The 12485-nt window shown below is 44.2% G+C and overlaps 1 protein-coding gene across 1 annotated transcript in view; it reads right to left on the bottom strand.

The window, feature by feature from the left end:
- VWC2 (von Willebrand factor C domain containing 2) overlaps positions 1 to 9453 on the bottom strand; it is a 55829-nt gene extending 46376 nt beyond the window's left edge. Inside the window, exons 1-2 of the mRNA XM_030445591.1 lie at positions 8671 to 9453; positions 1192 to 1321 (exon numbers count right to left, since the gene is read on the bottom strand). Coding sequence (XP_030301451.1) covers positions 1192 to 1321; positions 8671 to 9384 — 844 coding nt within the window. The 5' untranslated portion in view covers positions 9385 to 9453. The remainder of the gene's footprint in view (positions 1 to 1191; positions 1322 to 8670) is intronic.
- Positions 9454 to 12485: the final 3032 nt, after the last annotated feature.

Below are 12485 nucleotides of genomic sequence, written 5' to 3'. Positions count from 1 at the left end.
CTGCCAAGAGTCACTCCAACCTGGGGAACTGCAGCAGAGCGGTGCACACAAAAAGGCTGTAACCACATCAGGAAGGCTCTTACCATCAAACAAGTGCTAAAGGATCATCCAGACCAGCTAGGCATCCCACCATCAGCTTCTAAATTCAGCCTTTCTCAGGAACTATCACTAAATGCCTCAAAAAATACCCATCCTCATCTCCAAAAGCAGAGTGCCCTTAATCTGTACACCCGAGAACAAATTCCTTCAGGGTTGTAACAACCAGTTAAGGGATATAAAGCAATTGCTTTTGTACCCATACAAATGAAACTTCTCCAATGCAATTAACTATCTCTTATCATCTACTGTTGAATTTACAGAACGCATATGCTGTACACTCTCTCCTCCTCCAGCTTTTCCAGTTTTAATCAGTTTGCTTAAGCTAATGTAACAGAACCTACCTATTCTAGAGAAATAATATATGGCTGCAAATTATCTGAATATTTTTAAATGCCTTTTTTAAAATTTTAAATATAACTTCATTTGAGATTTTGCAGCTTTCATTATTATTAATAAATCATAATTTCTTCTTTATAAGTGATGAGCTAGTGTGCCATGTAATTTTTTCCTCTAAACAGACCAAGACTTTGATGTAATGCAAGTCTTTGCTGGGAGTAGAGAGACTTTCTGTCTAATTTAGTTATGAAAAATATTCAATCAAACTTGGGAGTTTAATTCATTTAGTTATGAAAATTAAATGAGCTCAATAAGGTACATTTGATTTGCCCCAGGAAAAAGAACAAAAATCTCTGAAAGGGGAACAAATACGTATGAAGGGAGAACAGAAATAACTTTTACTGCTCACACTGAAAGGTGGATAGCATGAGGGGTCTGAATCCCACTTTGTGTGCCTATATAAGACATTGCCACAATGAGTTAATGCAAAATTTATAACTAGAAACCACATGAGTATCTGTTATTAACACCATAATAGTCTCCTGAGTTACAATATCCCTGTAGGTCATAATTGACTTCATCCCAGTCAGGGGAAAATCTGACTCTTTACACCAGGAAGCCACCACCCACACACAACTCATCTCCATCTCTGCTTAGGGAGAAAGGGAAATATTGAAATTATTTTTCAAAACCAGGACAGAGTGACACGGATCTCTCTGACAGAAGCTCCCTTCTAGTTTTACAGCCTTCACTTACCATTTTTGCAGATAGGACAGCACTGATCAGGCTCATACACCGGATCCACACAGTCTGTCTGGGGACACGCTGAGACGGTGCACAGCACCTCCCCATTGGCTTCACAGCGACACTTCTCGCAGGGAGAAACCTGAAACACAAACAGAGTCATCTTTTAACTCTTTCACTTAATGCTCTCTTGAAGTGTGCAATGCCTGCCTTGACACTGGCATTGTTCTTCCCTTCGTTTCTTTTTCCTCCCCCCTTTAAAAAAAAAAATGCTTGTTGTGGTCGGCATAAGGCAGAGTGAAGCTGAGCTCCTGCAAAAATACAGAACCACAGAAGAAAAAAAACACCCACAGGTTTTGTTCTGAACCTGGACACCAAATGAGGAAAGTCAAAGGGATCTTGGGAACAAGTGGACTTGAGACTTTTAACACGAATAAAGCAAAAATTTCCCTGCCACATTTCAAATGAAATTCTAAGAAATGAAGTTCATCATTCAAATGAAATGTGGTTTGATTCTATCACAGGATCAAAAAGTGATAAAGAAAACAAAATACTGTATTTAAAGAAGAAAAATTTAGCTAAATGAAATATAAAATTTCTTTTCATGGAAATCCTTCTTGCAATTTTTCAAGGCTTGAAAGCTTTTTGGTAGCAGGAAGGTTACATTTTATTGAAAATTATAATTTCCAAAAAGAAATCAGAAAAAAACTTATTTGAATTCAGGTATTTTCCAAAGGTTAGCTGCATTTGGACCATCCTTGTACTACTTGTAACCTTCTGAAAAGAAACAGCAATTCAAAGAAAGGGGTGAAGCAAAATAAAGGTCATCCTTTTTCTCTACTGAGATGTTACTGGTTTGCAAAAACTCTACACAATAGGAGTACCAGGAGATAATTATTTGAATGACCTACTTCAATGAAATTAATTCCAAACAAAATCGCATCATGACCCTATTTAGGAAAAAAAAATGTACTTTAAAATATCTGCATTTGCCACATGTATAATTCCAGGTGTTTTCGTCAAGTGTTCCTGACCAGGCTGCTGCACACTGCATTGCTGTCATCCTCATACCACACAAGAAGCTGAAGATAGAGGGAAGCCAAGGTGGTAAAGAGTACAAATGGTTTACTGTAAATTTCACTGCTGTACTACAAAACCCCACACTGGTATCCACGCTCAGAGCGCAGGACAAAGGTGTTGGTGTTACTATCAGTGATCCTCTAAATCTACAATCTGTGCATATTCTAGGTTTACTTAGGTTGAGATCAATTTTTAAAGACCTTTTTTCATTCCAGATTCCAGTTGATGCCACACAACCACACACTGCATGTCTCCCACAAAACCAGAGTGGCCTCAAGTCCAAAACAAATTATTCTTTGTGAAGAATCATCCAGACATCTAACGTGGAGACCATCTGGTTTCTTCTCCCTGCTTCGTAGGTGTCTAGTCACATTTTTCCTCAAATTCATTCTCTGCATGCTTGCCTCTTTTACATCCTTCTCACTTCCAAACTTCAAACATGCTGATACTTGCACTGCATCATCTCCAACTAAATGCTCATCCATGCTTTGCTGTGTCTCTTCCCCACCTGCCAGCACTATTATTTGCTTATGCACTCACATATCTCCTCATGCCATCCCCTCTGCTTAGAAAGCCTAAATAGGGTCTCTTGCTTTGTTGCTTTCTGCCTCTATTACTATTATTTATTTCAGGCTTCCTTTGCCAGCTACTCACTTCCAGTTTTCTCTTTGCTTTACACTCTACCCAGGAAAACACTACACCATACATTTATAAAATGCTACAAGGAGGCTGACAGCCCAGTACTGCAGATTTTTATTGCAGGCTTTGGGACAAGACCTTTGTTCTGTAATTGTTTAAAAATTACCATGTCCATTTGAAGAGCTGGAGTGCCAGCAGATGAGAAGCTTGCTGATTCAGTATTCAGAGTCAAGAGCTCAGGTATTCCAGGTAATCACTTGAACTGCATGTGAAATTTTGAGTGTCAGCAAACCTGAGTTCCTAACTATCTGCCATTACTTGAGGTATTGGGTTTGTGTGGCAACATTTTCATAGTGACTGGGCTACAGAGATGTCTCCTGGGAGAAGATGCCAGAAGCTTCCCCCATGTCCAGCAGAGCTGACGCCAGCCAGGTCCAAGATAGACCCTACTATGTGTCCATTAGCAATGGTGGAAGGTCCTCTGTAATAAAAAAGCTAATGAGGGAAAAAAAAACCTGCACAACAACCAGCAGCCAGACAGAGGAGTAAGAATATGGGAGAGGAACAACTCTGCAGACACCAAGGCCAGTGGAGAAGGAGGAGAGGAGGTGGCTCAGGCTCTGGAGCAGAGATTCTCCTTCAGCTCATGGTGAAGATCATAGTGAAGCAGGCTGTGCCTCTGCAGCTCACACAGGCCCATGCTGGATCAGAAATTCACCTGCAGTCTACGTAGGACCCCATGTGTTATGGTGCGAGGTAACATTAAAATTTTTTTTTGTTTTGGATCTGCAAAGCAAAGTCCAACCACAGAAGGGGCGGGGACCTCAGACTCTCACACCATGCCAGAGCAGGTGGATGCCCAAAGGAGGCTACGAACCTGTGGGAAGCCAGTGCTGTAGCAGGCCACTGGCAGGGCATGTGTGGCCCATGGAGAGAGGATTCCATGCTGGGGCAGGTCTGCTGACAGGACTTGTGACCCCATGACAGATCCACACTGGAGCGGTCTGCTCCAGAAGGGCTGCACCTCGTGGAAATGAACCCACACTGGAGCAGTGGGTTCATTTCTGGTGAAGAACCACAGCCCATGTGGAATTGTCATGTTGAAGTTCATGCAGAGCTGTCTCCCATGGGAGGGACCCCACACTGGAGCAGGGAAGCGTGTGAGGAGTCCTCCCCCTGAGGAGGAAGAAGGGGCAGAGACAACATGTGATGAACTGACCATAGCCCCCATTCCCCAGTGCCAGTGGTGGGGAAGAGGTAGAGGAATAGGGAATTAGGTTGAGCCCTGTGAAGAAGGAAGGAGTGGAAGGTGGTTTTAAGATTAGTTCTTACTTATCATTGTCCTAACTCGGGTTTGATTGTTAACAAATTAAACTGATTTCCCCAAGTCAAGTCTGGTTTGCCCAGGACAGTAATTGCTGAGTGATCTCTCCCTGTCCTTATCTCAACTCATGAGACTTTTCTTACATTTTTCTCTCCCTTCTCCATCTTAGGAGGTGAGTGATAAAGTGGCTTTGAGGATGAAACCTGACATCCAGCCAAGATGCAAATTTGCCAATGATCACAGTTCAACAAGACCAGTAACTACAACATATATTTCCTCTCCCAGGACTCCACTTCGTAGCCGTGCCATTCAATATTAGAAATGATGTAAAACTAGAGCATCTGATGATAATCAGGAAACAAGACAGCACACAGATGTTATTCCTAAAATCTCTCATCTGTAAATTTTACACATATTTTGATAAAGTAGGTTACTTACTAATGTTCTAAATTTGACAAAAGCCTAAAATCCCTAGAACAAGATGCCATTTAATGAAGCATTGAATATACAACTGAATGAGAAACAAAATTGATCTAATCTTTATCTAATAATGATTCAGAATAATCCATTTCCATCCTGTACAGCACATACACTCTAAGACTGTATCTTTCGTAAACAGAGTAAACTGTTTATGTTTATGAGTAAAACAGTCATGAATACCCTTCCAGTGTAAATTCATGGGATTTCAGGGGAATAACTATACTACACCTTTAAGAAGTGCTGTCATCTGTACAACTCACAAACAAGAGTAATGGTAGCAGAGTCAAGGAAAGTCTCCATGCGCTTATTTCTACAAAGCTTTTTTCAAGCATGTAACTGAACCCCTGTCACCACAGTGGCTGCTGAAATGGTATTAGTGTCAACCTTTATCTGTTCATCTTTGGACTAAACAGTGGTGTATTGCTTTTATCTATCATCAGGATGCAGCAAGAACTGTAGAAAAACCCCACTTCTTCCTGCATCTTAATGGCAGTTTACTACTTGGAGACATAACCATCACTAAAAAGAGAGACAATGCGACACAGCATATACATGACAACAGCTAAAAAAAATCAGAATGAAAAGACACATTTGGTCCTTCATTTCCTCTCTTTTAATCCTACAGCGCAAGGCTGGACTGAAAATAATACGATGTATCAACCTCTCTCTAAGGACTAATGATACCAAAGCTCCTGTGCTCTACAGATGCAGCTATTAACTCTACAACAGCAGCAGTTCCGCCTATGCAAAAAAACGTAGGAAGGCAACAAGAGGTATAAAAGTCTTAAATATTCACCAGGCAGCTGTAAAACCTGTAGAAAATAGAATACAGATGGCAAAAAACCCCACCGTATTTAGAATTGTTTAAAGAAAAGGTTTTGAGCAGATGTATAAATGGATTTGCAGATGTAGAAAAGCAAGCACATAATTGTGTAAACAGGAAGATTTCCCACTACCGAAGCATGAAGAAAACTGTAGGTTAGTAGAGGTGGTAGGTTTATCCAGCAACCTAGTGTAAATTTCATAATGAAGAGGCAAATCATTTGCACTCATTGAAGTTCTGGTCCAAACTTGATCTTTACCTTCCCCCTTTTTACCTGCCAACTTTAATTAAAAACAACAACCCCAGAAGAAAACAAAAAACAGACAAAAAAATTATCTGAATCAAATATGTAATATACATTTGGTTCCTTGAGCCTTGAAAACATCAAAGTTCAAAAAACAATAATCATAATCCCAAACTGATTTGGTACTGTACTGGAAGGAATAAACATAATCAGCCTTGTTTTTACCTCTCCATGCCTTCAAAATAGCACAAATCCATTAGTACCTGTTGACTTCCAGATTTCCAAGTTATTCACAAACAAATAAAAATTTTGGTAGCAGAGAAATCCTACAGAAAAAACACGAAGCAACAACTTTCAAAAACTGTAGGTCCTTACCAAACCATATGATACTCCTGCAAATAATTTATAGTCCTTGTAAGGCTTTACTTTATTGTATTATTTTACTGTAGTATTTACTGCATTACTTTAGAAAGCTTGGTTTTTCAAATCTTACTGTAAGACTGAAGAAAAATCTAGTGGAGCACGTGCTCAGCAACCTCCAGTTTCAGTGCAGAATTATACCTTCACTGCATTTCACTAACTAAGGCTTCTGCTCCCAGTTCCACTGGAATGGATGCTGTGATCCCTCTGCCTCACAATACCCTCTGGAGAGTGGTGCTGATGGAAACAGCTTTATGAGACCTCATCCTTCCACTACATCTGTGTTGTGTTTTGTTTCAATACCCATGCCCCTTTTTGAAAACAGAAAAATATGAGCATACACACACACAAGTCAAACCCACCGGAGAGACTGTGAAGCAAGAAAAGCATCAAACCTCCCATTCCCTGGAACACTCAGCTTCTGAGTTAGCACTGACTCTGGCCAGAGACAGGTTTTGCCAAACCAAACCATGAATTTTTTAAAAGCACACTTGCAAACTTGCATGCATATTCACACAGGTATGCATAAATTTTATGCAGCAGATTACCAAACTCTAAGACCATCAACTTTAAACTTGAAAAATGACCTTTGAAACCACATGCAATTACTTGCATTTGCAATTGTTTCCACTGAGCAGCAGCAATCTGATTACATCTGTACCTTACCTCACCAGACATCTCCACTGACTGCAGAGGCTGCTTTTACACCTTTGTGCTCACACAATATATATATTGGAATATTGGAACCAACACTGAAGCACAACTGAAAATTAAGGTCAAAATAAGTAGGCTGTAGTTCCACTGCCTAACTGCAGTGGTAACTTTCCTTGCCCACCTGGAGGAGGCATCCCTTCTCACTCATGTTTCCAAAGCAGAAAGGGAACTGATGCTTTCCTTACAGGAGAGTATCAGCACAGGGGCTAAAAGCTCAGTGGGGTTAAAAAGAAAGGCAAAAGTCAGTCTTTTCAGAATATTTATGTAAATATCACAATTCAGAACTCTCTTAACAAGGCTGCCAGCCATGTTCCAATGTAACAGGGGGTCCTCCAATTGTATTCTTTCCCTGCATACTTAGCACGCTAAGATAATTTAGGCTTATTTTACAGCTGTTAATACAACACCACTACATAAAGGGAAGAAGATTTTAAAACTTTGACATGGAGTCCTACAGAGACCGTGTTCAGCAACATCTCTGTTCTGGCCACCCTTCAGAATTAACTTCTCTGAAAAGGAAGGATGTAACAATCCATTTCCAAAAAGGTCAAGCAAACAAGTCACCGATAAAAGTACCTTCTCAAAGCAGAAAACTGCTGTTCCAAAGCTGAATGCAGTCCTTGAGGGTGGCATGGAAAAAGGGAAGACGATATGATGCTTCCTACTACACTTTGAAAATTACTGATGATTTACACTTAGTGCCTAAAGAGTGCAAAGGGAAACACTGTGATTTACCCCAGAGAAAGTAATCCTGCTCCTGTACTTATTTGCTTATTTTGCAAGAAGCTGAAGAACATGGAAATATGTGATGAATCTAAGTTTCCAAGAGCACACAAATACCATGGAGAACAGAGGAACATCTTATTTACAGCCTTCATAAACACATTTTCTTTTCCTCTATCCTGAAAGGGCTCAAGCTATCAGCACTCTGAACTGGACTTTGTACTCTCTCAACATATTCAGCTCAAAAATCCCAAGTGTGTTCAGAAATGCGTTTTGAACCAGCCCTATACCTAACAGTCATTTGCAAGTAGATTCTCAGAGCATGCCTGCAGATCTCATAGGAAAAAAGGAAAGGTAAGCAACCAGGGTATTGGCTTTAACTCCAAATCATTTCAGTGCACATTAACACATAAAAGGTCCTACTCTGAAAGGATTTCCCTAAACCTAAAGCTTTTCAAGTCCATTATATAGGTATCACTGTAATTCAGATTGTAAACCATGCTCTTATTAAAAAGAAAGCCCACAGTCATTCTCAGAAAGCAAACAGTATGCAACCTTGGCAGCACAGCTTAGCAAAATAAATAAAAAAAAAAAAAAAAGGAAAAGATAAATGACTTAGAAAAAGGTATCACAAACTGACTACTAGGAATAGAAGTCAGCCCACAAAACCCTGCTGAATCCCTGCAAGGTGTAAGTTTCACAGTTAACAGTTAAATAAGGAAGTAAATGTAATGCTTAAAATTCTCATAAAGGCCACACCACCACCCAAATAGCACCTCCCCAGTAGCATTTTTTTCTGTAAATAACAAAGGAATTAATAAAGATCAGTCCCCTGATGTAAAAAAAATGTTACGGTACCATAGAGCAAGAAAAGGTCATGTTTAAGGGGAATATTTTACAAGTAAAGTATTAACACAGTATTAACAGAGAAATGAAAAAGAGAGTGGGAGACTCAGAACATCCCATGAGAAAGCACTTCAGGAACCTCATGCCCCTTTAGATGACTGAAGGGCCCACAAAACGACTTTGGGTTTCAGCCCTTACCATGAACTCCTCTAGGGTCTGGTAGTTTTTCCCTCGAAACTCGCAGTAGTTTTTCCTCTCTTTGCACTGAGGGCAGCACTGCGTGGTGTCCACATGGATGCAGCGAGGGTGGAGCCTGGGGCACTCGGGCTGGATGCACAGCGGGCCCTCTTCAGTGCAGAGGCAGGGGCAGGCAGAGGGGCCCGGAGCAAACTTCTCCCCGATGGCATAGACGAAGCCGCTCTCATCCACGCAGCCTTTCCCACGGTAGTCCGGATAGGCATACTCCTCCGGAGGCTCGGGAGTGACACTTGGAACAGCTTCTGGGAGAGACGAATCTTCAACCACCTGTGGTTCCTCAGGAGCAGCGTCCCTTTGCTCTTGCACTTGAAAGCTCCCAGATTTACTGCTTGTCCCCTGGCTGTTCCAAGCCTGCTTTTGCTTAGTCCAAGACTCCTTGTTTGAGTAGTTCCTGTTTCCTTTGCTCTTCCAGTCCCTGCTGCCCTCCTCCCTCCCGCTCCTGCCGATCTCATTCATTTTCCCCGGGCCTGTCTGGCTGTCCCTTGTAGATGTGTGATCCCTCTTTTCCTGGCTTGTTTTTATCTCCTGTTTGTCTTGAGCCTTGGCCAGTTTTTGCACAGGTATGGTGGAGCTACAGAGGGCAACCATGAGGCAGCAGGTTACGAGAAGAGAACTAGAGAGAGCTCCAATTGCCATTGCAGTAGAGCTGGGCATCACCTACTGCATCCCACAGGGGACACTGCACTCACATCGGAGGGAAGCGCCTTACAGATCCACAGTCCCTAGGAAGAGAAGGATTAGGAACACTTCAGCTTCTGCATTTCTCCCCCCCCCGCCCCAACATCTCTAACAATATGCAACCTGTCTCGGTAGTTTATGCAAAAGGCAAACAGCAGCCTGGTGCTGCATCCCTCCTCCTCCTCCCCCGCTCTGACAAGTCTTATAAATAGCAGGGCTCTGGACATGGACCGGGCATCTTCAGCTCCCTGAGAGCACCACGCAGAACTCCAGGGAGCTGGGATTTGTGAAGGCAGGTGCATGAAAAAAACAGAACACTTGGGAGTTATTTTTCCTGTCAAATGACAACACGTGAAAGGGACGGACGCATGCTGAATTAAACGGAGCTCCCCAAAACACTGCAGAGTCCGGAACAGAAATCAGCCACTTGAGTCCTATTTGCTGACTGCATGCACAGTGACTTCATTAACCTCTTATTCAGTCTGAAGTGTGAAGCTGTTTTGTTATTTCGGTTTTGTTTGGTTAGTTGTTTTTTTTTTAAAAAACAGCACAATTCTGCTAAAGACAACTAAAACCAAGCACATTACAGCGAGCAGAGCCAAACTACCTCTCTTCCCAACTACCTAAGAAAGCACACATCACCTCTTTCTCCCCGTGCTTTGAAGGCAAAGCAGAGCCGCCAGGAGTTTCTGCAGCAGAGGCTCATTTAACCCATATCCTCCAGGAGTTCAGCAACGCTCCCGGCTCGTTATCCAAGCACTGCACGCGAAATCGGAAAAACCCAAAACCACAGTACCTACACTACTCCGGCCGCGATTAGCTCAAGCGCTCCAACCTCCCGGCGCAACCCCACCTCCGCGGTACCGCTCCTCGAAGCCATTTAAAACCCTTCCCCTCTGCCCGCCCGCCCGCCCGCCTCCCCCGGCCCTCACCGGCGGCGGCACCGCGGGGCAGCGCGCTCCGCCCGGCCGCCGTCTGCCCAAACTTTCCGTCGAGCCGGGCAGCACCAGTGGGCTGTGGCTGGGGGGGGAACTGGGGCCAGTTGGGCAGCCTCCCCCTTGACCCGGCACGGCGCTTCCTACCTGCGCTGGAGCCGGGCTCAGCCCCTCCGGCGGCTCCCATATCGGGGCCGCGGGCGGGCGGCTGGCATCGGCTTGTTGCTGCCTGCCTGCCCGCCGCCGACCTGCAACGCCCGCAACGCAGCGGCCACCCGATCCGGCCCGCCGATCCGGCCCGCCGCCGCGGGGGCGGGCTCCACCGCGGCCCCCGTTTCTCTCACATGGCGGCCGGGCGCCCCCCTCCCCGGGGGGCGACAGCCATGGGGCAAAACGCAGCGCTCCCTCCCACCCTCCCTCCCTCCGCCGCCGCCGGGCCAGCGCAGGGCAGGGAGAAGGGGAGTGGCTGCCCGCCCGCCCGCCGAGGAGCGGCAGCTCCCGGTGCGGCCGCGCAGCGCCCTTGCCCGCCCCTCCCCTCTCCTCCGGCGGGGGTGGGGGCAAACCCGCCCGGCCCGCAGTGCCCCGGGGAGGGGATGGTGCGGAGCCGGTAGCGCTTCTGCGGGAGTAGGAAGCTTCGCACGGAGCGAGAGTAGGGGGTCGAGCGGGCTCATTTGGGGCCAGCTCCGCACAGCCCATGGTGAAAACTTTTGTGGTGTTTTATTTTGCTTGGGGTTTTTGTTTGTTTCTTTTTGTGTTGTTTTTTCTTTTTTTTTTTTTTTTTTTTTTTTTCCGCGGGGCTCAGAGCTGCGTACCCGGCGGAAGGCTGCGGTTCGCTGAGGTGGGGATGGGCACTCTCCCCCCTCCCGCAGCCCCCCCTGCTGCTGGCGCGGTCTCCGCCGGAGCGGAGCGGGGGCAGCCGGCGGGCACAGCCCCCCGCGCACCTGCGGGGCTCGGCCGCATCCCCGCGCTGTGGCCGGGAACGGGGGTGCGGGTGGGTAGCGTTAAATCGGGGCAGCGCTGGCTGCGCCTCTCTCTGCCCACACTGCAGCATCGGATTGCTTCGCTGTAATTCCCTCTTGGCAGCCTATTCTAGCAGTGAAGTCGTGTACGGGTTACTAGTTGAAATGTTCACTTACGGGTTTAACTGGCTGATGGGCACTTTTTGTACTTCAGTGTAATTGCGTTTTTCCCCTTTATACTTTCTGATAAAGAAAATGGGCAGAGTGGTCTATTATAAAGATGATGACTGAAACTCAGCTGGGCAAACTGTTGGGACAGAAATGCAAAAGAAAAGCGAGAGAGCGATCTCTAAGTATGTTGCTTTTGTTCTGGAGCAGACCACTGGCTTGGAATCCTAAAGGTTATTTATGCATTTATTTTTAAGCTGCATTAGATGACATACCAGCATAATCTTCTGTGAGTTTTGCTTTACAGATGTTCCAGAGCAGTTCCAGCTGCACTAACCCTTCTGTTGCAGTAGCTCTTGAGCAGCCTGCTGTGCCCTACTCGTGGATAAAGCTGGATTTCTCAAAGTACATGGTACTATAACTGAAATTTTTTGGCTAGGTAAAATTTTAATTTAATTTTTTTTCCCATTAAATGGTAACACTGCAATATGGGTACTCAGAAGAGCAATGAAAGTCTGCTGGATACTGGTGTTTCACTGTTAAATCCTTTCATAAGAGCCTGTTACTTCTGAAAACCCAGACACTTAAACTCCTCCACAGGAGGATGCAGGTGCTACACTATTTTGGCTGCTGGATTCTCACTGTAAACATCTGGGAGTCCTGTCTAGTTCAAAATTATTTCTCTTAACACCCTCTCGTATATCTCAGTCAGATATTCACTAGCTAAATAAGAGTTTAATCTTCTGAAACTTTAAACTTTTAGGAGACTAAAGTTTTGAAGGATAATAAGAAATCAAATGTATCCATAAGATACACTAGTAAAATGGAATTCCAGTCACATTTGTGTTACTAGATTAAATCTTCCAGAGTCCAACAAGACCTTTCTCATTACCTGACTAATAATTGTAAAGAAGTGTTTTTCTTCATATAACATGTCATAATCTCTGAATAAATAATTAACTATTTTACTTTTCCAAAACCAGTAATTTTACACCTTATGTAATTTAAACCCTGA

The sequence above is a fragment of the Calypte anna genome, chromosome 2, assembly GCF_003957555.1.
Source record: "Calypte anna isolate BGI_N300 chromosome 2, bCalAnn1_v1.p, whole genome shotgun sequence".
NCBI classification, from domain to species: Eukaryota; Metazoa; Chordata; class Aves; order Apodiformes; family Trochilidae; genus Calypte; species Calypte anna.
Note: the sequence above shows the minus strand (reverse complement) of the source record. Positions and strands in the feature narration are given on the sequence as shown.